At 33.6% G+C, this 25741-nt stretch overlaps 2 protein-coding genes across 5 annotated transcripts; one reads left to right on the top strand and one right to left on the bottom strand.

Annotated features, from left to right (window-relative positions):
* The first annotated feature begins 3059 nt into the window (after positions 1-3059).
* On the top strand, positions 3060-6678 carry LOC115700732 (uncharacterized protein At1g01500). 3 transcript variants are annotated; one of them, XM_061106790.1, is made up of 4 exons: positions 3149-3591; positions 3867-3958; positions 4408-5217; positions 6135-6678. In XM_061106790.1, exons 3-4 carry the CDS (start codon positions 4510-4512, stop codon positions 6366-6368), a joined length of 942 nt encoding a protein of 313 aa, XP_060962773.1. In that variant the 5' UTR covers positions 3149-3591; positions 3867-3958; positions 4408-4509; the 3' UTR covers positions 6369-6678. The 3 variants fall into 3 exon arrangements, with proteins under 3 accessions (XP_030484252.1, XP_060962773.1, XP_030484243.1); XM_030628392.2 differs by lacking the exon at positions 3867-3958 and having other exon boundaries at positions 3060-3591; XM_030628383.2 differs by lacking the exon at positions 3149-3591 and having other exon boundaries at positions 3635-3958.
* A 9584-nt stretch (positions 6679-16262) lies between these two features.
* Positions 16263-19168, bottom strand: LOC115700723 (uncharacterized). 2 transcript variants are annotated; one of them, XM_030628357.2, is made up of 6 exons: positions 18824-19168; positions 17943-18025; positions 17612-17788; positions 17420-17518; positions 17082-17327; positions 16263-16841 (listed from the first exon to the last, which is right to left on the bottom strand). In XM_030628357.2, the coding sequence occupies exons 2-6, from the start codon at positions 18015-18017 to the stop codon at positions 16560-16562; spliced, it is 879 nt and encodes a 292-aa protein (XP_030484217.2). In that variant the 5' UTR covers positions 18018-18025; positions 18824-19168; the 3' UTR covers positions 16263-16559. The 2 variants fall into 2 exon arrangements, with proteins under 2 accessions (XP_030484217.2, XP_060963164.1); XM_061107181.1 differs by lacking the exon at positions 18824-19168 and adding an exon at positions 18425-18621.
* Positions 19169-25741: the final 6573 nt, after the last annotated feature.

Here is a 25741-nt window from a genome sequence, read left to right as displayed (position 1 = left end):
CCTCCATTCTAAAGGGTGAACGTGGGAAGTGGTGTTTCCCTTTTCTAAGAGTAACAATCGATTCTTTTAGATCAGTTATAAACTCTTCAACGTTCTTTATACTTAACTTAGTCTTGTAGCTACTTGGTTCGTTTTGGCTTTGAGCTTTGCACAAAGCCCAATGTATTAGTGGACTGTATGTAATGACTTGTATTGTAATTTCTATTTGGGTTGTAAGAGCACTCTAACAATTTCTCTACTTTATTCTTTAAAATATATATTGATCAAAATTGTACATTTATTTTATTTTATTTTACTTCAAACATTTATATTAAATCATACATCATCTTTTCTATATTTCTATTTACCTTATTAGAATGTTGGGACACGATTTTATCCCGTGATGTACTTTCACGGAATGTATTCTGTGGTACATTAGATGGGTCTCAGGATACATTAGATGAATCTGAGAGTACGTTACCAATTTTTAACCTTAATTACCCTAGATTAACCCCAACCCTCAGATCAAATAACTCTCCCATGTCGTACATCACGGTATACATTCCGTGAAAGTACATCAAGAGACAAAATCTTGTCCCTTAGAGTGTTATATCTTTAATACATTTTAAGTTAAATAATAATATAAAATAAATAAGTAAAACACAAAGAATAAAATAATAATATTTTTTGAGGAGAGAGCAAAAAAGTAACTCAAAATGAATATAAAGCATTAAAAATTATTTGAAGAAGCTCTATTCCTTTCTCTACATCTATAGAAGAGAAGATGTATCATAGATTAGAGATCCTTCATTTTATAGAACCAATATACATTGATTGAAAAGATGTATCTATTGGAGTCTTATTTTTGCAATTTTCTTTAAATTTTCAAAGCTTTCCCTGTTATAAAAAAGCTGTTGAGATTGAGAGTGCTCTTAGACGCATTTGGACCTAGTACAATTTTTGGCAACACTTATAATTATAAAATAGAGGAAATTACACTTAGTATGGGATTTTAAAAGTTCTTATGATAAATATGGCACATTTAAGTTTGGCCAATTTATATGGTATTTTTTTGTTTTTAGGTTTTTTTATGGTATTTGATATGCTATATATATGTAATTAGGTTTCTAAATCCCATATTTAATATTTTTATTTGTTTAGGAAGTTTTATTTGTCATTGATGCCGGAAAAGTCACCGGAATTTGCTGCCGGTGCTAGAAAAGTCACCGGAGTAGCGGTCGGTGCCGAAAAAGTCGTCGGAGTTGCTGCCGGTGCCGAAAAATTCATCGGAATTGGCATTGTCGCCGGAAAAATCACTGAAAAATCACCAAGAAACTGGTTTCTTGGTGATTTTTCCGTTGACAATGCCAATTCTGACGACTTTTCTGGCGCTAGTAGCTACTCTGGCGACTTTTCCGGCACTGACAGTAAACTTCAGAAAAGTCATCAGAATTGGCATAGTCGTCGAAAAAATTACCATTCTTGATGAAGAAACCAGTTTTTTGGTAATTTTTCCGGTAATTTTTCTAACGACAATGGAAATTATGACGAATTTTCTAGCGTTGGTAGCAACTCTGACGACTAATACACTGGCAGCTACTCCGGTGACTTTTTCAGTACCGACAGTAAACTTTGGGAAATTCGTCAGAATTGGCATTGTCGCCGGAAAAATTATCGAAAAAATCACCAAGAAACTGGTTTTTTTTTCTTCATCAAGAAATGATGAAGAAACCAATTTCTTGATGAAGAAACCAATTTCTTGGTAATTTTTTTTTGTATTTTTTTTCTCTATTTGGTTGATTGATGAACTAGTTTCAATTATTTTCAGTGTATATCATTTTTGTTTTGTTTTCATAATCTTTATTATTGTTGTGTAACAAAATTAGTTCCTTGATGAAGAAAGCACTTTCTTAGTGAAGAAACCAGTTTCTTGATGAAAAAACCACATTCTTGGTGATTTTTCTAATAATTTTGCTGGCGACAATGCCAATTCTGACGACTTTTTTTACTTTGGCAATTTTTCCAACACCAGGAATTACTCCGGCAACTTTTTCGGCACCGACATCAAACTCCAGAATAGTCGTCGGACTTGGCATTGTCACCGGTAAAATTACCAGAAAAATCACCAAGAAACCGGTTTCTTCATCAAGAAACCAGTTTCTTGGTGATTTTTCCAGCGACAATGCTAATTCTGACGAATTTTTCAACGCCGGCAGCAACTCCAGTGACTTTTCCGGCATCGACGGCTACTCTGACGACTTTTTCCGGTGCCGGCAGTAAACTCCGGTGACTTTTCCAGCACGAGTGACAACTTCGGCAATCACTATAGTTTTATTTGTTTTATTTTTTTTAAAAAATAAATATGAAGGGAATTTTAATATTTTTTTATGGTAATTTAATTATGTTTTTATTTTTTATGAATTTTAAATTCAGATTTCTTTTTAATGTTTTATATGGTTTTTTTTATAGAAAAAAAACCATATTTTTAGTTTGATTGGTTAGATAATGCCATATTTAGTGACATTTACTTTTTATGCCATATTTATCATAACCTTAGTAATTTTTCCCATATTTTTGAAAATACTAAATGAAAAGTTGAATACTTTGAACTAAATTGTTTCATTTAAATTGAGTAAATATAAATTAAGGGAAAATTCTACAATGCACACCCTTAAAATGGATATATTGATACACCCCTATCTGTTTTAGCATCCGAAATAATTTTTTAGTCAAATTTTTTCTCATGGTCATGTACATTATAGTTATTTAAGACATCCTGCAAAATTTTAAGAAATTTGAAAAAGTTTAACATGCCGAAAATTATGTTCAAACAGTGTGTTGTACTCGTTACTATTTTATTTTATACGCGTGTAAAATAGACTGTTTGAACATTGTTTTCTATATTGTAAATTATTCCGAATTTTTCAAAATTTTGTAGGACATCTTAAATAGTTATAACGTACATGAATATGAAAAAAAATTAGACTAAAAAATTTTTAGGGTGCACCAGTACATCCCTTTTAAGGGGATGCATTGTAGAATCACCCTAAATTAAGATGTTTAATTTAAATTTTTATATTATTCTTCTTTATATTTTAAGAAAGGAAAGGGAAAGGAAAATACTTGGTTTGCTTACGGAATGCCCATCCCTTTCAGCCTCGTGAATGCAAATGGTATTGCGTTTCAACAATCGGATAAGATCATATCATTTTCAATTCAAGGTCAGACAGTGAAATCAGCCCATTTCATGCTTTACCATTCCATTCCATTCCATTATATATCAACTCTCCTATCTTCCTTCCCCTGTTTCACATTCACATCCAGACACCTAACCTTTCTTTTATTTTCAATTCCATTTCTTTTCAAATACCGACCAATAATAAAACTAAATTTCCTTTCTTTCATTTTTTCTTTTTTTGTTAAAGGAGAGAAAAGTTTATTTGGGGGGTCATGGTAGTATATTATTTTCTGACCACAAATTCTGGGCTAAGTGGGGATCTGAATATCCCTGACCTTGAGCCTTCGAAAGCGATAACCCAAGTCACACTACCTCTAAACATTGGATTTGTCATTTGATTAAGAGGTTGAGATTGTGGATGGAAGAATTCCTTGGTAAGTGTTTGTTTTATTTATTTAATTAATTAATTAATTAATTTGTTTTAGTGGTTCAATTTCGTTCGTTCTAGACTGAGAAAGATAGAATTTTTGGCGGTTTGTGTGACGTGTCGTTTATTTGTCATTCGTAGGAGAGGCTGTTTTGTTTTGTTAACAACGTGTGTGTTTTTCCTTATTTTATTTTCTCTCTCCCTTGCTTTCTTATAATAATTCTTTTCTCTCTCCCTTTAGATATTTCAATTAAAAAATTTAATTTTCTGAGCATTCATTAGATTTTCCTGTCAATCTCGATTCAACGGAGTTAGGACGGATACGATACGTGAGATTCGTACGTTGGATTAAGCTTTATACCGCGTTTTGGCTGGTGGGTGTCTCTGGTTTTTTTTTTTTTTTTGTTTTCCTCTTTCCATTTTTGCTTCTTCCTGGGTTATTTTGATCTTCGTTATCACCATAGATTCTTCATTATTTCTTTATTTTCTCTCAACAATTTGTCTTATATTCCCCACATAAAATAGCTATTCAAGTTGTGCAAGTGATTCGTTCTTCAAAATCTAGTTTTTTTTTGTTCTTTCTTTGGGCCGTGCAGGTGTAGCTTAGATTGCTGACCTGTTCATCTGTTTTATTTTTGTCCTAATTCAAAGGGATTCTGGTGATAAAAATTAGGGTTTTCTTGTTTTATTTACAATAGTTAATTGCCTGTCATATCTTGTCGAGTTTGACGATCAGGGTTTCTTTGGGGTGGATGCATCATATGTTGTTTCGTTGTTATTGGTTTGCTGTGAATACCAAATTATCGTCTTGATCCCATATCAGGTTTTGTATGCCAATTTGAGTTTGATTCGAGAAGTTGCTTTGATGACACCTTCGTTTTAATCAACATTGAGGGGTTTCAGTGAACATTGAGCTCCTTCAACGATGAATGGTCATTGTGATTCACAAAATAATGGCGAAGTGGATGACCATGGCCTCCAGGTTACTAGATACTCTGCTTATCAGCCCTGTAATAATTTATCACCTCCTTGGTTTGAATTGAGAGTGTTCTATGTGAGGGTTAGTAATTTTAAGGTTGACGATTCGTGCCCGGAGTTTCTAACTCTTAACCATATTCCTCTGAGTCCTGATTCCCTTTTGGAAGTTAATGGCACTAAAACTAGCATTTACTCTGATGGATTGTCATCCCTTCTTAGAAGGGATCGGGCGGATAGGAAATCAGAAGAAGCCACATTTGTGAGCACAGACAATATAAGGTTAACAGGGAGTTTGAAATTCGAGGTGTTTGATGAAGAAGATCTCATTCTCTCTGGTGTTCTTGAGATGTCTAATAGTAATGGTTTCACTGGGGAATCAAAACACAGTGCCAAGCGTTGGAGCATGAATTGTGATTCGGATATTACTGCTGCTGCTGGTTTCTTGAAGGGAAAACATCTTGGTGGCTCTGATTTGCCCGCGCCCACAATTGAGGTCTATGTTGCAGGCTGCTTCTCCGGAACCCCAATTATCTTAACCAAGACTTTGCAGCTTTGTTTTCGTAAGAAACAAACTAGGAAAGGCATGTTGGATGCAATTCCGGAGAATGAAGCGACTGAATCCCAGAAAGATGAAGCTCCCGGCCTTGATCTGCAGGTATTATACTGGAACGTTTTTGAACATTGAATGTTGAATTCTGTGATGCTCTTTTAGGTTTCTCTCATAACCATTCTACATTTACTGATCCATGTTGTAAATTAATGATTCCTGATTATTTATTTTTGCATTCATTGTCTTTTGTACACATTACAGTTTCTATTTTGTTTGGCGGAGATAGAATGCATTGCAGATTTATTATTTAGAGTCTTAATCTATCATAAATAAATTAAAAGACCTTAAAGGCGTTTTGGTTTTGGATTTGAATATTCATGCATTATCTTTTTGTTATGACTTCTTTTATGCTTCTGGTTTATGAACATGCTTCCTGGTGCACAAAAATCCAATTTTGTCTTGAAGGGGAGACTGCCAAAAGAATCTTATCTTAAATGCGTTATGGGGTATGGGCAATGCAATGCACAGGTTTCAAGTCTTGGGAGAGTACTCATTTACCCTTCTTGGTTTGAGTTGCGTTGTTTTCAAAGTCATTGCTTTGCCAGATACAGATATGGTGTGCCCTCATCAGTTTCATTATGGGGCCCACATTGAACCTGACTGCTTAGGCTTTTCCATTATAGAGATGTTCTTCGCATTAGCATTTCTTAATCTTGTGTTTGTCTTTACTTTCTTCCAAAGCACTGCTCTTCTCTTCTTCTACTCAAGATATCTGCAGATTGGTGTTACTGTTTATCAATTATGTTAAATGGTGTTGCTCTCTAGTGTCATTGCAATCTGTTTGATTTTCTGTTTAGTGTATTTTTTCAAATTGTTTTGTAAGGGAGGACAAAAAATAGAAAGGTAGTTCGCACCTTGGTAACTTGAAATGGTAACCATGCCTAAACCCACTAGTAAGGGAGCATGGTCTCATAAAGTTGGCCTTAAGACTTTTCATTCTCACTGTTATCTTGGATTTGCAGTTAGCAGCGTATCGAAACTACAAACCAGAAAATGAGGAGGAATACAATGATAGGTATTGGAGAAGAACAGAATATATGGATGGTGAAGATGGTGAGCTCTCGTTTTTTAACGCGGGAGTTAGAGTCGGGGTTGGAATTGGACTCGGCATATGTCTTGGCGTTGGTATAGGAGTTGGTTTGTTGGTCCGTACTTACCAATCAACAACTCGTAACTTTAAAAGGAGGCTTCTGTGATTCCTTTTGTTTAGAAAAGTGCAGGAAACTGTAGTCTCCCAAAATCCAAAGTGCAGCTAACTTGGTCTTTTTACTTTGACATCAAAAGGTGCAGATTTTGACTGTGTGTAGCTGACTGTTGAAATTTTGTTTGTCAATTGTCATGTCTTTTGTTACCTTTGTAATGAGAAATGCTTGTTTAGAGAAGGGTGTGACAGATTTGATTCCTATACAGTGGAAATAATTACCAGTCATGTGGTTCTCCAGGTTATAACTAATCTAAAGCTTGTATAAGTTGTACTGTCATGTAAATAAAACTCTTTTTTGGTGAGCTTTTAGTGTCTGGAATTTGATTTTTTTTTTGGTGAATAGAATTTGCAGGCGTTGTCATGTAGAAATGTTTTTCTTTTATACTCCCCCGTTCTTTCGAAAGTAGTCTAAACCATAAAAAAGGGTCAGAAAGAGCGGTTGCTACAGTCGGCTTTTCAATGGAAAAATTAAATCGATGGTGGTGATCTGATACATCCAATTCATAAAATACATTCATCTCAAAAAAAAAAAAAAAAGAAAAAAAAAATCTAGTTACTTTCTTCTCCATAAATTTATTTTAGTTTAAAAAATTCATTTAGAAGTGAGTACAAAATAAAAAGTTGCTCTAAGGTCTAGCTTCTCTAAAAGAATTTCAATAAGTTAATTTAGTACAATAATTTATATAATGAAGATTGAAGAGAGGAGCTATGTGGTACAGAGGGTATTGGGGTGTGTGGGGTCGAATGTACCTTGAATACTCATTATAATTTACATAGTTATTAGGGGAGTTATGTGGTAGAGTAGCCTTATTTTCGTATGAATACGACATAATTATTATAGGTATGTAAATTAATTATAGTTTCATATTTTTTTATTATGGGAGTGTTTATTGTAGGTGTTGACCCAAATTTTGATCAACGACGTTGAGTCAAATAAAAACATAAAATAGTATATGAAAATTGATTTAAGGTAAAAAAATAAAACTAGTAATTTATAGAGATTCGACTTTAATTATATGGTAATAACATACTTTTTTTTTTGTGTATTTATATCTTGGAATATCAAGATCACGAAAATCAGAATCAAGTAAGTTTCTCAATATTCCTCAAGAGATTACAAATGATAATTGTAGTAGTATCGTAGCCTTTTTGAAAATAGGAATTGGGATCCTCATAAATAGTGAAATGAGCCACTATTTATAGAGTTATAAGTGAATAAATGATATATTATAAAATATCCAATAAATATTAATTATTTCCTCAATCTCTTGATTTTAGGCAACCATAAAGACATGGTCTTTTGGGATTTGGGAGCTGATTTCACGGATCACTAATCTGGAATAAGTCAAACATGTTGGTCAAATGATTCAACTAATATCTTGCCTCGCGCAACCAAAGTGATAAATCCTGCCAATGCATGCCAATTGGATCTACTAGGTCAAGCAATTAGTAGGAAAGATGAGTTGGACTTGTACCAGCTGATTCAACAACTCTAACATAGTACGTTGTACTTCCCTGTCTTCCAGTCATTCTGTCCAACCATTATCCTTCCTACTTCGTCATGTGACGACTCGCCTTCCATTTAACTCCATGTGTCATCTTATTGCTTGCCACGTCACTCGAGTAATTTTTAGGATAACATTTTCCCCCAAGTCCACGTACGAGCATCTAGTTGTACATGGACGTCTTGGCTTCTTCATTGTACGTCCTAATGACACGTATATTTTCCCATGCAATCCACCCTTTAGGGTTTTGTACTAGTCTGATGCGGATCCCCTCAAGTCTTTTCAAATCTTTCAGCTATCATCATTACTTGCATAGAAAATTACACGTGGGAAAGCGTGACTAACGGTTACACGAATTCCAAAGATGTTTCTTTTAATGAAAAGATGAGGCTTTTGGGTTTGTGAGGGAATTTTAGTCTTTCTTTCCATTATAAACAGTCACCTGATACTTCATTTATCCCTTTATTCATTTCAAATTTTGTAGAGAAAAATTCTTTGTTCTTCAAGTTTCTCTGGAGCGGTCTCAGAGTCTTTGTGCTAATATCCCAGGAGTTTTTGGGACTTCACATCTCGGCTTCCTCGCGACTTTGAATAATGAGTAAATCTTCTTTCCTCTTTCTTGCATGAATTTCTTTGAGTTTTGATTCTTGTATTTTGTATTTTCTCAGCCAACTAGAATGTTTATGTGAATCGCAATTATTTATTTGAAATAAAAATTCTTTGTAATGAGAAATTTGAGATGATTATATCGTATGTTCGGGGTTAGGATGACTTTAGGTTTAGTTAAACAAAATTAAAGTCATAAGGTCTTGTGAATTGATTAGGGTGGAGAAAACTTTTGTTATGCAATTCAAAGATACCTTAAGATCAATGATTACATTACAAATGTATCGCCTCAGACATATCAATACAAAACCAAATTAATTAAGATAAATAAATTTTCAAAATTTAAAGTATATTCCTCACCAATATCCTTAGAAAAACTAAAGATACAATTTCTCTAGTAATTCTAAAGTAATTAGGGGTAGGGCTGAACATTTAGACCCGCAAACTTGAAAACCCGGCCACCCGCCCCGACCTGCTGCCGAAAAAAGCCAAAAAATTAAAAACCCGTGTGGTCGGGTCGGGTCCAACCTGAAAAATGCTCCACAAGGGTGTCGGGTTCGAGTTTTAAAAAAATGCAAATATTAATTCGGGTGTCAATTCGAAATGCGAAAATTAGGCACAGTCGCATATATTTTCATAATAACAAAGCTGAAGGTACAATTTTTTCATTTATTATGAAATAAGAATGTGTAAGAGAGGCTATCTTCACCTCTGTAATTGTGTCACCTACAAAAATAGGCCATAATCATCATGCCACGTGGGTATAAAAATAGCTACTAAAAAAAGTTCAAGTCATTTTCCTTGGGAAACTAAGTTTGTTTTACTATTTATTTTTTAAATTATATTTTCGTTAAAATAAAAATAAAAATGTTATTATAATATTATTTGTACTTTTTTTTGTTCGTTGACAGTGGTTTATATTTGTACTTTTCATTGACAGTGAAATGACACCAAACCATAAAAGTTTTTTATGCAAATATTGATTCGGGTGTTAATCCGAACCCGAACATAGCAAACCCACCATGCCCAGCCCGAAATATAATGGACCCGACCACCCAAAAACTGGGTTTGGTTACACATTTTAAACACCCAAAATTCGAAAGCCCGAACCCGACCATCCGAAAACCCGAACATCCGACCCGTGTGTAGCCCTAATGTAACATCCCCGCTTCAAGCCTCCATTGGGCCCTTACACCCACAGAATAATTGGCTCTTATACACGAGTACGCCACTTTAGCTGCTTCCTGGAATGACGACTGAACCTACAGACCAACACGAGTGTTTCCAGCATGCTTTGTCCTCACTCGCACGCTTCCTGGGAAAACTTCCCAGGAGGTCACCTATCCTGAAATTGCCCCAGGTCAAGCACGCTTAACTGTGGAGTTCTTTCGTGATTGGCTACCGAAAAACAAGATGCACCTTGTTGATATAGGTAGTACCAATTGATTCATTTAAGCTCTCTTCAACTGTGTAGTCCCATACTTACACAGTCTCAGAATCATCCCACTTGATCTTCCCCAGGCGATATGGGATTGCACAGCTTACCCGGTATTTCCCCTTACGGATCACGGGACTACGCTTGTCACGATCACCCCCCTTACGGGGTCGAAGCGTCTCGTCGACCACCTTCCAGGAGTCGAAGACTCTGATACCATTTGTAACGTCCCCGCTTCAAGCCTTCGTTGGGCCCTTACACCCACGGAATAATTGGCTCTTATACACGAGTACGCCACTTTAGCTGCTTCATGGAATGACGACTGACGCTACAGACCAACACGAGTGTTTCCAGCGTGCTTTGTCCTCACTCGCACGCTTCCTGGGAAAACTTCTCAGGAGGTCACCCATCCTGAAATTGTCCCAGGTCAAGCACGCTTAACTGTGGAGTTCTTTCGTGATGGGCTACCGAAAAACAAGATGCACCTTGTTGATATAGGTAGTACCAATCAATTCATTTAAGCTCTCTTCAACTGTGTAGTCCCATACTTACACAGTCTCAGAATCATCCCACTTGACCTTCCCCAGGCGGTGTGGGATTGCACAGCTTACCCAGTATTTCCCCTTACGGATCACGGGACTACTGACTGTCACACCTAATTAGGGGTGGGGGATGATTATCAACTTTCTTTAACCATTAGTAAGTAGAATTATTCCATGGATGTTTAGTCATTATTTACAATCGAATACGATATTTACGTTATCTCATGTTTGTTAAAAACAACTAAGACATCTCCTTTACTGTCATAGTATTTTGAAGTAGTGGGAGGGTTTGTAAAAACCTTACTCATGTCACTAAGAAAATACTAGTAATGAAAAACTATAGTCTTCTATACTAGTAATGACAAACTATAGTCTAGAAGACTATGGTCTAAACATTTACATGATTAGACCTTAATGCTTAAAGGTTTCAAGATAAAAAATATGTTTCCAAGATAAGTCAAATGACTTGAGGAAATTATTTTAGCATTAAAGACTGTACAATGTGTTTGATGTTTCTCATAGATGATATTCAAACATTCAATGTAATGTTAAATTAGAATCATCAAAAAAGAGAAGAGATAAAAATATTCTTTCCATATGCATATTACTTTGTAAAAGGCTAAAGAGTAATTTTAACAGTAAACCCTAAGGAAATAATTTATTATCCATAATTAGAATTTTTTGTCATCGTGGAATAGTTGATACTATTTCAAGAATGATGATAAACCATAAAAGTAACTCTTAAAAGAGATCAATAGTAAGAGGTCTTAAATATGATTTGGCATACTCAAACCAGAAATTTACTATTGAGTTGGAGGAATAAGGAGTAAAAGAATCTTATTCAAGATTGGAAAATAAAGACATAACCAGTCAATTCTTCAAATTTTAGATTTGACCTGTTTTAAACATAGATTTGTATTTGTTGCAAGATAATATATAATTAAGAAATACCTCATTCTAGGGGTGGAGCAGTTATTCAAAGTTGGTGTAAAAGCTATCTTTGAAAGTTCTAAAGTCCATCAGTTTGTCTAAATAATAGTGTTGCTTAGTGCAACCAGAAGATTATTAAGACTTACAAAGATTCAAATATAGATTTTGAATTTGTTCTAGTGATATAGTCACCAAAAGGTAAACACAGATAGAGTTACCCAATATTAGAGATTTTGAATCCTAATATGAATAAAAGTCTTTGTAAGTATTGAAAATAGAAAAGTTTGATGATGAACACAAACTTTAGGATCTATTGACAAAGATAAAGACATGCACTACAATTGATTTATACATCAAGCTTATAAGATTTAGAGAGATGCACTTTTGTTTTATGTTAGTGCGAATCGGAGTATGTTGGAATTTTATGCCTTAAATAAAATCCATCTCATGGTAATCTTATTGACTATTAAAGAATGATATAGAAGTCAAACTTTATATTACTTAGTTCACATGATTACTTCGTGATTATATATTTAATAAATTTCTATTTAAATCCAAAACTTAAAGATAATCATGATTATTGTGTTGTCTACACATTAGAAAATAATCGTGATCATAAGCTTCAAAATTTTAGTCCCACGATTTATCAGTGCACAGAATTTATACTGACGTGATAATCAATGATATTATTTACTCACACTTGGATAAGTAGAATGTCTTTTCCAAGATATTAGTGGAGTAAGCTAAGATCGGATGTATTGGCTATACATCGAATTTGACCGATATTTATAACAGAAGAGATATCGTAAACTTACCGTAATATCTTTTCTAGGTAAATCTCTAATATTTGATCTTAGATCAATGATCTTAATCCTGAAATGATCAGGTTCTGGTTTAACTGTGTTATTCTTGTTCTTTGATTTGTGTGTTCGAAGCCTACCAGTAGGTTTGACTCAATACTTACATCTTGGGAGCATGGTAGTATATTTGAGTGGGAGCGCTAATCATAGACATAGAATCTATAGCTTCTATAACTGGATAGAAGTGAAATGATGTCTCCTTAGAGCTTGACTAATAGACATAAATGTAATAGCTCTTATTTTGACAATTATATTAGTTTCTCAAAATATTATTTATAGGAAGCCAAGTATTTTAGGGATAAAATACATTGAAGGGTAACACGATAATTTTAGTCCCTATTCAATGTAGACAATCTATAGAGGATCGTTGATTATTTAAAGTGAAATAACGGATGATTAATAGCCTGTCTATTCTTGGAGAATAGAGCGTTCCATGTAATCAAGAGTGTCATTTCGAATCTATAGAAGAATCAAGAAGAATTAATACGATAGAACTTACTTAGTAAATTCTAGAACTATTTATTGAGAGCTTGATTATATAGGTCCATGGTCCCCACACTACCTAGGATCATATTTTCTTATAAACTCAATTAATTGGTTTTAGATAATCAATTAGAATTCTAAATGAGACTAGGTCTTATTTGTGAAGTCTACTAAGCAAATATGAATTTGAGACTAAAAAGGAAATTAATAGTTTATTTATGAATTAAGAGACTTTACTAAGTCTAATTAATAAACAAGTTAAATGATAATTTTATTCAATAATTATTTATGATTATAAAATAGACAAAATTAACATTTAAATGTTTAGAATAAAAAAATAGTATTATTGAAAAAAAATAAGTATAATTAAAATGGAAAATATGAAACCATTGGGCTTTCCTATAGGGTTCCACCAAGGCTTCAAATTAAAGGCCATTTTATATCTTTTTTAAGTCCATTTAATTCTAATCCTAACCCTAAGACATTACTATAAATAGACCCTTATAGCTCTCAGTTATACACACCTCTCTACACATTTCTTCATCTTTAAACTTGAGATACAAGTTTCAATTGACTATAGAGGATTCGAATTCCTCATCTCTTCTTTCTCTAGTCTACACGCATATACCCAACTGTATATATGGTGTATACAATTTTGAGTGATCATAGATTATAGTCAGAAAGGTAAGATTTTGAGAGATATAATTTTATAGTATATACAAACAATTTTCCTCACTTATTTTTGTGTGCTTCAAGTATTGAGTACTTGCACACTCAAATCAAGAAAGTACTCAGGTTAGTGTGGAAGACTGTGTACACTCTCACATCAAAAGAATATTCAGGTTTGAATTCTTGATAATACTCTACGATAGAAAGGAACAAGAGTTAGAGAATTCAAATGGAATGAGTCATAATTTATGCTGCACAATTGTAAGATTTCTTAATCTTTTATATGTTTATTTAAATTATTTTTAAAGTTTCATGTTTAGGATGTTAGATTAGTATTAATCAACATACTTATTTAGTAAAAGTAAGATCCTGGTAAAATATGATTTCCAACAATATCATCATCATCTTCCTTAGATTCTGATGATGAGGATGATGATATAATCACTGTCTCAGGCACAATATTACCAGGTTGGGGTTGCACTTACGAGATTCAACTTGTTCATCAATCCACTGTGATGCTAAATTACCCCACTGCACAAACTTGTTGAAGAAATTATCATTAGGGTCATGATGGCCAACTAGATTGACAAAAACATGTGATACTAAATCACTGTCAGATGGCAACTCCTTCAGGATACACTTGTCCAATTTTGATGATAATGGTTAGGGAACATGCCTTACAGCCTCCTCATCCAGTCTCCACTCAACTGCATAAATTGGATCTGGCAATACCATATACATGTTGGCCTCCTTGTAATTTTTAACCCTCAAATCATGCAACACTATATTGATTTCATTTTCCTCAAAAACTTTAAATCCCATATTCAGGTGCTTCCCTTTTGGCTTTTTTCCCTTTTGACTTAAAAAAAGCCAAAAGGGAATTAGTATCCCAATTCTAAAGCCATTTCTTCAAGATGCAGTTTGCTGAACCTATTAAAACCTCAGTAATCGAAGTAGGCAATTCGACTATTCTCATACCTCCTATTGCCAAATGGGTTGTACCAATAATCACCATGGATTATCCAAATTCGAACCTGCAAAGTTAATATATAATCACATAGTTAATCATAGGGGTGACCTAGGAAAAACAAATCAAACTTCCCCAACATTTTGACAAAACTCCCATTAGCAATTAACCCCAAAACCCAACAAAAGACAATAAATAATATAAAATTAAAAAAAGGTGGAAATGTTCTCATTGAAGAAGACAACAACTAAAGATTCCCCAACTGTTTTTTCAAATCTTACATTTTAATATCATATCCAACCACTTTACACAGTATGAACCACAAGTCCCAAACTTCACAAACTATTAAAGCTACTATCAGATAGAAAAGTTAGTATAAAACTCTCCCATTAACTCATTTTACTCGGACATTGATAACCATAGCACTAATATTTTTTGAAACCTTAAAAAACTTTAAAAAATATGAATATGGTACTTATTATAGTCAGGAGAAGGTTCTTCTTGACCTTGACGATGATACGCCATTTCAAAAACCTTCGGCTTCCACAAATTTGTTGGGTTTCTTTCGATTTCCCATGATAATGATGAATCTCTCCTTTAATTTGTTGAGTTTCACGTCTTTCTCCCTTTGCACTTTCTCTATCTCTTTTTAGGTTTGGATTTTTATAGAATAAAAATTATTGGGTTTTGATTTATATTTATGCTTTTAATTTTATATCATTAATGTATTTTATTTATCACTAATTTTATTTTAATTAATTCTTCCTTTTAATTTATTTTGATTCTTTAATTTAATTTATAATTTAGTTTTTCAAAAAAATTAAGTTTTAATTTCTTCATATGCCACGTCATTAATTTACTAGTGACATGATGTGCATCAGTCTACCTGACATTAGCTCAAGTGAGCCACGTTAGCAAATAATAAAGTTAGAGGAACAAAAGTGAGCTTTTGCTAACAATAATTTTAAAGAGTTTTGTTGTCAAAATTTTAATTTTAAGAATTATGCCAATTTACTTATTATTTTTTACATCTGATTTTTCCTAAAAATTTGTAGGAAACGTGTTATAATTATAAAAAATACTATCATTAAAAATATTAGTATTATAGTCAATTTAATAAAATTGCATGGATACAAAAAAATAATAAATAAATAAATAAATAAATAAAAAGATAAAGAAGTATACTTAAACTCATCCTTTAATTCTTATTTTTTTATTATTAATATTCTTACTTTCAAAATAACTTTCACTAAAAAAAAAATTATAATATTTGTCTAAACAAACAAAAATAAGCTAACACTTTCATTTATAAACAAAAATTAAGGTACCGTTTGATAATACTTTTGTTTTCTAATTCTTTACTCACAAAATGAAAGTAAAATTTTTATTTTTAAAAAATTTTGTTTTTGAAAAACAAAAATACGTTTTGTAATCACTTTTGTTTTTCAATTTTAAAAATAGAAAACAAAAGTATATTTTGTAAAGTTCATTTTTATTTTTATTTTATTATAGTCGGGTTTAAGTCCGAGGTCGGATTCGAGTTCGAGTCAGAGGCCGGGTTCAACCTCAGAGCCGTGAGGGGGGATTTTGGATCCGGGTTTGGTCAGAGTCTAAAATATTAATTAAGAAAAAAAAACTGTTTAAAAAAATATTAAAAGTGATTTTTTTTTGTTTTTAAAATTTTGATTCTCAATTAAAAAATTAAAAAGTAAAAACAGTTTTATAGAACATGTTTTTGAAAAATATTTATACTTTTTTAATTTTAAAAACAGAAAACTGATTAAAAAAGTGTTACCAAACGGCACCTAAGCTAAACACAAAATCAGCAACTGATTTAGATGGTCCGCCAAAATATAGAGCTGTTGTGTTTGATTTTCATATCTCAATCGTAATACTAAACTTAGAAATGTATATAAAATATGTTACCACCACCTTCCCGTTTTCTACAACTGAGAAAAAGAGAAGCAATATACAATAGAGTTGAAAGGTTTGCAGAGTATACATGTTCCAACGTCCTTAAAATCCAAGCCTGATCTCGCTTACATACCAACAGCTAAGCTTCAATTTAAATTATCATTACAATATATTTATGGTTTCATTGAGCTGATTGTTATTAAGGCCATCAACTCAACCAAACCATGAGTTTTAGGGAGGGAGCCTCATCGTGGTCAAAATTACAGACCGACTCAACTGGCTGGTTCAGGAGCCACTTCAGCCCCAGAGAGCCCATTGGTGGCCTGGCTGAGCTTCTCCTTGGAACCATGTAAAGCAACATACTTGGCATCATCTTGAGCCATTAATCTTGAGAACTCTTCGTAGTCATAATTCAAAACGGCTTTTCCACCAAAGTCCGTCGGAAGATTCTCCTCGTCAAAATACTGCTTCATAAGCTCCACGCTATCTTTGTTCTTCGGGTAAACAAACTTGACCTTGTGGAAGGTCTTGGCGTCCAAGAAATACTTGACGATCTACATCAATAGTAAATAAGCAAAGAATGCCCTTTAAAAAACTATTAACAGTTACTAGTATTTGGAAAGTAAAAAAACAGTTAAGCATAGTTGAACTATTTCTATTATCAGATGAGTATCAATAGAGTACTATATTTCGGAATGTCCAAGAAAAACCTATGAGAGGAATAAACAAACACACACACACACACAATAAAACCACAAAAAAAAATTCATATAGTAAAGAGTTTGAAATCAAACCTTCCAGAATGCTTCAAAAATCCGTGGGGGGTTGTACAGAAAAGCCACAGCTAGCCTCTCGGGATAGTGGTTCTGTAAAATATTTACAGTTTCACGAGCTGATTTGATCGGCACACTTGTACTCAATGTCCAGCCAGTGAAGTCTATCAACCATGCCATCTGTTCTTCACCCTCTGGAAGGTTCAGGATAGCATTCTCTATCAGATACACTAGATGTCGCATCTGATTGTCTAGTGAAGCAGTGTTCTGCAATATTTCTTGACACCATTAGTCTTCAACTATTACAGAAGCTTAATTAACAAAGTTGCAATGCGCGAGATCTCCAGGTGGGTACTTACCTGCTTTGCTGGTCTTAATATTAGAACACTCCTTCCTTGCCGATCATGAAAATTTGCCCGGTAGATTTTTCCAGTCTCGCCTTCAACTGCTATATCCTCCTGACAGCATAACCCATAAAAAATTAGATGAACTTTCAGAATGAAAGTGAATACAGTTTTGTTATTCATAAAAGAGAGAAAAACAAAGCCTACCCAACGGATGTCTTCAGGCTTAAAAACTGATCTCCATTTAAGTGACTCTTCCAGCATTTTCTTTGATTTGTCTACATTCCAATTCCGAGCTTCCAAGTACCTCTTAAAGCATGGATCAGTACAGTATTGTAAACTGCGTCCACTAAGTGGGCCAATTGCAGTCTTGAGCTCATTAAGCTGACATTTTTAACAGACTAGTAGTAAGTAACAAAAAATATCTGAGAGTTATAAGATAGTTTCTGAACTCTGAAGATTCATTTGATGCTTATTAATTTCCGTGTAAATGGTGATGGGGGCAATCAATTAAACATAAGAAACTGATCACTGATACCTTTATTTCGCGCTGTGATGGATCATTCTCCTGATCTTGATGGGTATTATTCCGTCTACGAAAAATGCTAGTCATACTGAAATCTGGCCATAGAACAACTCAACTTCAATTTACAATGGTCATCATAACGAAAGAATAGTTAATTGATAACTGACATATGGACTAAGTCTATAAAACATCAGTTACATACATTAAATGAATGGCATGTTAAAAAATGGCTTCAAAACATTCAAAAGGTGGGTAGCTCTGGGTCAAACATATCCAGATGCAGGGTTAATAATATGACTAGCCTAATTAAGGTTGTAATACTAGTCAAAGATTCAAAATTATGTACCAACCTACCCACCAAGGAGATAGATCAACATATTGTCTTTTTTTAACAATAATACACAAAACATGGCAAACCCAGTAACCACATTAAAATGGCCTGGGTAAAAACAGAAGAGGGAAGGAAAAACTAAGATCAGATAGTAAACACATACTCTATTGAATTATTCAGTGGGACAGAAAAAGAGACCAAATTAAATAACAATTATAGCTTAAATTTAGGTCCCATGAGACAGAAAAAACTGATCCTTTGTCTGCCTATTTTAAGGAGTTTGCAATTTTCTTTTTAGATTTTTCATATTATTTGGGGCAAACAAAACCAAACCCTGAAAATGTATATTAAGAAATACCATTACCAAGCTATTCTGGCTTACATGCATTCCATTAAGTATAAAAATTGAGACAAGTAAAGCTATAAAATCCAAAAATTCTTCAACGAGAGAGAGAGAGAGAGAGAACGCGAAAAAGCGACACGTAAGAGTAATCAAAGTTAAAACAACAAATTTACCACCAGATACAAACAGAAGCAGAAAAAAATGGAAATGGAAGCTTACCAAAGGAGAGAGTTTTTCGGCCCTTGTTTTTGGTTTGGTGGAGAGAGTTTTTTCTTTGTGTTCACCAAAGTGTCATGACTCACGATCTTCAACTGAGAGAGTGGACCATCGAGAAGAGAGAGAGCAGGGGACACGAGAAAAGACTACTGCCATTTTTATTTAATATAATTTTATTTAGAGGTAAAGACTTTTCATTTTGTTGAAAATACTTACATGTGAAATTAAGGACTTTATTATTATTATTATTATTATTATTATTATTATTAAAGCTATGAACGTTTAGTTGTTGTAGCTCGTGTAGATATTTTGTTCTCTCTCTTCTCTTCTCTTCTCAGCTTTACTGTCTAATACCGTACGGTTTCGGCTGTATGTTAACACCACGTGCGGTTCTCCTTACTGCAGCAACAGTCGGCTAAAAATCAGCCCACGTGTAATATGCAAAATGTATTTATTATTTTATCCACCTCATCTACTTTACAATTTTCTTCTTTGCTCTACTGCTACCATTATTTTATTACATGTGTTTTCACAATTTTTTTTTAGATGGAACGACCCTAAAAGGTTACATGGAAACAGGCCCGGCCCTGGGCATAGGCGGGCTAGGCCTGTGCCTAGGGCCCACCTATCCCAGGGGCCCAAAAAAAAATATTCTCCTTTTAAAATTATACAATTTTTTTTACTGATTTTCAAAAATACCATATTTTTTTTAAATAAGGGCCCAAAATAATTTTTTTTTCTATGGCCCACTAAGAGTTAGGGCCGGCCCTGCATGGAAAGCAAGTAGGGATCATTGACATTCCAATATCAAGTGTTATCTAGCCCAAGAGCCATTTGTACTAAATTATGTCGCATGTATTCCCTTGCCTATGAATATGCTGGAGGGAGACGGTAGGAAAAGAAGATAATACTTCTCGAACAGAGCTGACGATTGCTCCAAAACTAGATAAAATACTGTCATGAGCTTGGATATCTGTAATAAGATTTAGGCAGTCTACTTTCACTTGGTGAACATCAATGTGTTTTTCTCCGCACCAACGTAAAGCTTCTTGCGAAGCCCATCCTTCAGCTGTTTTTGGTGGCATATGTCCCTGACGGCTCATAGCCATGGCAGCAACAACTTGCCCCGAGGAGTTTCGTACCAAAGCTCCCATACTTGTTTTCCCTTTTTCTCCCGAAATTGCACCATCAACATTGAGCTTCAACTTGTCAGGGGCTGGGGGGACCATTGTGATTGTCTATCTTGGCTATGAATTGGGGGATGAGTCTTCTAGTATTATTGGGATTGTTGATAGAATGTCAAATATTCTTCTGCCTCTTGATGGATTCTCACTGGTTGCTCTTGCTGATTCCCAAAAACAATTGAGTTCCTACTATTCCAACACTTCCGAAGAATGCATACGAAAAGATTAAAAGTATCAGTTGAAAAGTGTGACTGAATATATAAAAGCGTATAAAGAATTTGTATTCCTTTGAAACTATTCATATCATGTTTGAAAGATGTACCTGACCACACCCTCTTAATACCCTTGCAATCAAACAGAGCATGATGTACAGACTCAGGATGAATGTGACAAACGGGGACAAATAGGGGATTGAGACATTTTCTATGGAAAAGATTTTCAACAGTGAGAATGGTGTTATGACAAAGACGATAAATAAAATATTTTATCTTTGGGAAAATACAAAGAGCCCAAAGGGACTTCCACCAAGACTTAAGGGTGTCAGTGCTAGAAGAAGAAGGTTGGACAAGGTGGGCGATAGTCTTGGCAATATGGTATCCAGTTTTGACAGAGTATTGGCCAGAGTAAGTATGTTTCCAGAAAAAAGAATCACTAAGGTTACTGTCAGGGGGAGGAAGAGATAGAATCTCATAAACAATGTCATTTGGGAAGTGTCTTTGAAGAAGGGGGATGTTCCAATCCCCGTTAGGGAGGAGCGAGTTAGAGACGTAGGTAAGGTGATTAGGGAGGGAAATGGGGAGAAAATGACAATTAGGAATCCAGTGATCCTCAAGGATGCGAGTGGTGGCACCATTACCGATTCTCCTACAGAGGTCGGCCTTGAGGAGAGATTTCCCCCGGTGCAAGCTTTGCCAAACATAGGAGGGGAAGTGACCCAGAGGCATTCAAAAAGGTGGACCAGGGGAAGTATTTTGACTTAAAAAGGGTGGCAAGGAGAGAGAATTGGTTTGTTTGGATTCTCCATGCTTGTTTGGCAAGCATAACTTGGTTGAAAGGTTTAAGGGATCTAAAGCCTAGACCCCCTGAACTCTTAGAATTACATAGGGATCGCCACTTTTTCCAATGAAGTTTGCGTTCTCCATCCTTAGCTCCCCACCAGAAATCAGCCATCTCCCTCTTAACAAATCTACACAAGGAGTCCAGGAGTTTAAAAACTGACATAGCATAGGTAGGGATGGCTTGAATAGCAACTTTGAGAAGAACTTCTTTCCGACCCTTAGAAAGGAGTTTACCTTACCATTTGGAAAGGTAAGACCATATTTTGTCCTTGAAAGGGTTGAAAGAGTGATTCTTGGATCTACCAAAACATTGAGATAATCCAAGATATTTATCAAGGTGATTAGTAGAAGGAATCTACAAGTAGTTCTGGATGAGAGTCTGGTATTTTAGGCTGGTATTGGGGGAAAAAAAGATGGAGGACTTCTAAAAATTAACCAATTTTCCTAAGATGTTCTCATACGTGGCCAGAGCCTCTTTAATAGCATTGCAAGCTTAGATATTCAAACGACAGAACAGGATACCGTCATCAGCAAAGAGGAGATGAGAAATTTTTGGGGCAGTCCGAGCAATTTTAAGACCAAAAGCATTTTCAGTGAGCTCAGAATGCTTTAAAATGGAAGAGAGACCCTCAAAACAGAGTAGGAAAAGGTAGGGTGAAAGGGGATCCTCTTGTCTAAGCCCCCTCGAAGGAACAACATGTCCAAGGGCATGACCATTTATGTTAAACTTGAAAGTAGCAGTAGTCAGACATTTCATAATTAGGGAAGAAAACTTGATTGGAAAGCCAAACTTTTGCATAATCTTGCTCAAGAAAATCCACTCCACTCTATCAAAAGCTTTGGCCATATCAAGTTTAACAGCCATCCCCGGAACACGTTAGATTAATTAATATATCAGTATTAAACTAGTTCATAAAATCACACACGTTGTATCCCTATAGAATAGGACGTTACAGCAAGATTGGCTTGAAGCTTGACATTCAGATCATTCACGACGTTGTGATGTTTGAGACAACTTTTATGAGAAAGAAGCAATGTCTGAACTTCTTTGATTGATAATGTATCACTTCTTGAAGTGATTCCAAAGACAACGAAGTCAAAGTCAAGACCAAGACGATTAAGGAGTTGCAGAACAAGATCTTGATCGCTACCTAGAGACCCTGCAGCTGCAAGAGCATCAAAGATCGTCTGGACCTTATCAATATACTCAAATATGGTGAGATTTGCATTTTGAACAAGGGAGAATCGACCCTTCAACTGCAGACTGCGAGCCTTGGTTTGTGAGGAAAACTTTTGCTCAAGAGCACGCCACATAGTGAAAGAGGTGGTGTAGTTGGCAACGAAAGCAAGAAGACTCTCTGTCATAGACGATCAGAGCCAAGAGAGCAAAAGCTAGTCTTTGCGATGCCATTGACGATACTCTGGATTGGGAGCACCAGCAACCATGAGCTTACAAGGGGAAACGCCAGTGAATAGAATCTCATCTAGGTCATTCCTAATGATCGTAGGCACCACTTGTGATTTCCAAGAAAGGAAATTGAGCCGATCTAATTTGAGTGTTAGAGATGACGTGAGGGAATGAGAGAAGGGGTTCCATGGAGTTGGGTTTGGAGCAGGGTTTGATGTGGCAATAGCCATGGGTGCAGTGGTAGTACCAGGATCTAAGGTTGAAGACAGCATAGACATGAGTTAGGGACTTCTGATACCATGTAAGAAACGAAAGTGGTGCATATAGCGCAATTTGATAGAAAAGACAAAGAAAATTATTGAAAAAGATAAGTCACAATTAGTGAGAGCATCTTTATTTATGAAGTCCAAACCAAACTTACAATTACATAGTAGTAAAGTAAAGAAACGAACTTAACTAACTTCAGTAACTAACTACGTACCAACTAACATAATATACTAACAGTTAAGTGATAGTATGAAAAATTCATCTAATAACACTTAGGTGGTGTTTGGATGAAGATAATAAAATAGAATGAAATTGAAAGGAAACAACTTTAATTCCATTCCTTTATTTGGTTGTATTTTAAAGTATCGAATGTCATTCTAATGGAATGATTTTTCCATTATTTTAGTATAATGATTATTTTATTTTAAAATTGAAAAAATGTCCATTCCAATAAAAAATGAAAAAAAAATTAATAATTTTTTATCCATTTTTTTTTATGTATTTTAAATTTAATCCTATTATTATTTTTATTCTTATTCCCTTTCTCATTTTTTTCCTACCATTTAAATACTATGATCCAGTAGTAAACAAATCATTATGTACTGTAATTTTTTTTTTCATTAATTACTACTATAAACTATTTCCTACCTTTTACACATAAAGCTTGTTCATGAATGATCTTCCAAAAACAACAAATATAGCTGGTTGATATGATGACGATGTAAAATGGGATCGCTTCGTTCAATTAAACCAAAAGTCGAACTAAACCAATCATTTTTCCTTTGATTAATTATTGTTATTATAAAGTTTGGTATAGCTTCAATATTGTATTGTTAGCACATCAACAGAATATATCTAATCTAATATAATAAATTCATTTTTGGAAAATTCGAAAGCTTCAAACTTTTAAAATCATCATTTTACTAATCTTTTTCTTTTCTTTTTTTCACCAAATGCATTATTTTACTAGTCAATACCCCTGGATACTAATTTATTTTTTTATTTTGTAAACTCATAATGTAACAATAATTGAGGCCATTATATTATATATTGTCTCAAAGGCTCAATTTTGGCTCCACATTCACGTGTCACGACGAATATTCTCAAAGTTCATAGCAAGCCTGGGCTGAATGGGTCATATGAGAAAACATAAAATAAAAAAGAGGTTTCTTGGTTGGTCGTACTTATATTCTTCTTAATTTGCTGCTTGACTAATTATTTTAATAAATATTTGTTTTTTTCTTCTTATTAGTCTAATCTCTCGTAGAAAAGAAGGTAGAAAAGTTACTAGAATAGCAATTAAGGGTGGAAAAAAGGGTTTTGATACGGCACACGAACACGATACGAATTTTATGGATTAGGGTCGGAAAGATTAAATGCGGGTCGAAAACGGGTCGACACGACTTAACACGAAATGAAAACAGATCAAACACGACACAACTCGCTTAACACAAATATAACGCGTTAAATACGATTTTTTTAAATATAATAAAATAAAAAATTAATAATAATAATATAATTATATAAAAATATATATTTAGTGATTCAGGATTAAGTTAAAAAAATTTAAATTTAATTTTGTTTAACATAAAATTAAAAATATTTTAATTTTTTTTAATTTTTATTATATATATAACAAACTATATATAAATATATATAAGTTATGGAACTTAAATTTATTATTTTTCCTTACAATTCTAGCTTCAATAATAGCAAAACGGGTCACAGTGGGTCGACATGAATACGATACGATTTAGTACGGGTTGGGTTAAGATTGAAATAATTAGACACGAGTCAAAAAATAGATCGACACGCTTGATACGAAATATAAAAACAGATCACATAAAATATAATACGAACACAATACGATGACACGTTTTGCCATCTAAAAATATATATCTTTATATATTAAAAGTGTCTATCTAACGGCATTTCTTGGTTTAACAGAATATACTTAAAAGTAAAAGAATATTCTGTTAAATTTAACGATTAGTTTGATCTCCGTTAACAAATAAACCCAAAAAATTAAACAATCTTTTAAATATTAATAATCTATTTTTAAATTAAAAAAATCATCTTAGCCACATATCTCTCTAACAAATTTATTTTGGGAGAATATTAATAAATTCTTTTTATTTTTAAAAAAGAAAAATCTTTATATATTAAAGTTAACCTCACGTTATCTAATGTTTTCTCTGGATAAGCAGAAATACCACTTCTATCTTTGTGTGATTGCAGATATATACACTTGTCATTATTGACTTTTTAGCTTTATAAATGGAGATGTTCATATAATATTAACACTTTACAGAATATTTATAGATATAAACTTACATTACAATGCTATGTTAAAAAAAGAACTAAATAGAATAATCTACTACTCCAATAATAAATTTATTTACAATTTTATAATTACACTAATATTATTTTTAATACATTATTAAATAATATTTCAAATATAAATATTTAATTTTTTCAAACAAAAAATTTGTAATCTTTAAAAATAAAATATATTCACAATCTTAAAAAGACCAAAATCTTAAATGAAACTAGCAATACGTGGCTCGGCACGTACATTTACCTAGTATATATATATATATATATATCTTTTTTTTTCTTTATTACCACTACCACAGGAGAGAATGTCCGCATTATAAGTGATGCTTTTCTTCATTACTACCAACAACTTGAAAGACACTTTACCAATATACCCAACTCAAAATCCAAAATTATAATAAAAGAAAATTAGATATGCAATTGTCAGCATTATCCACCCAAATCCCAAAAATAGCATTTTCTTTTTCTCCAAAATATAATATATCAACTAATTATCAAAAGAAAACATACCAATAACAGTATATGCACCCGTCATGATTATGCACTCAAATCCCAACAATTAGATTTAATCTAATCTAACCTAATAATATTAATATCAAAAGAGTAGAATTAACTATCAAAAGAAAGTATATAAGCAATTGAAAAAATTAAAAGCAAAGAATGAAGA

Source organism: Cannabis sativa, chromosome X (genome assembly GCF_029168945.1).
Source record: "Cannabis sativa cultivar Pink pepper isolate KNU-18-1 chromosome X, ASM2916894v1, whole genome shotgun sequence".
NCBI classification, from domain to species: domain Eukaryota; kingdom Viridiplantae; phylum Streptophyta; class Magnoliopsida; order Rosales; family Cannabaceae; genus Cannabis; species Cannabis sativa.
Note: the sequence above shows the minus strand (reverse complement) of the source record. Positions and strands in the feature narration are given on the sequence as shown.

Excerpts from the sequence above, each read along its gene's own strand:
- LOC115700732 (XM_030628392.2), top strand. The coding sequence starts at position 4,510 with ATGAATGGTCATTGTGATTCACAAAATAATGGCGAAGTGGATGACCAT. Across the intron at positions 5,218-6,134 it reads CTCCCGGCCTTGATCTGCAG|TTAGCAGCGTATCGAAACTA; the intron begins GTATTATACTGG and ends TTGGATTTGCAG.
- LOC115700723 (XM_030628357.2), bottom strand. The coding sequence starts at position 18,017 with ATGACTAGCATTTTTCGTAGACGGAATAATACCCATCAAGATCAGGAG. Across the intron at positions 17,519-17,611 it reads AGCCTGAAGACATCCGTTGG|GAGGATATAGCAGTTGAAGG; the intron begins GTAGGCTTTGTT and ends TTATGCTGTCAG. Across the intron at positions 16,842-17,081 it reads TTTTTGAAGCATTCTGGAAG|ATCGTCAAGTATTTCTTGGA; the intron begins GTTTGATTTCAA and ends CTATTGATGTAG.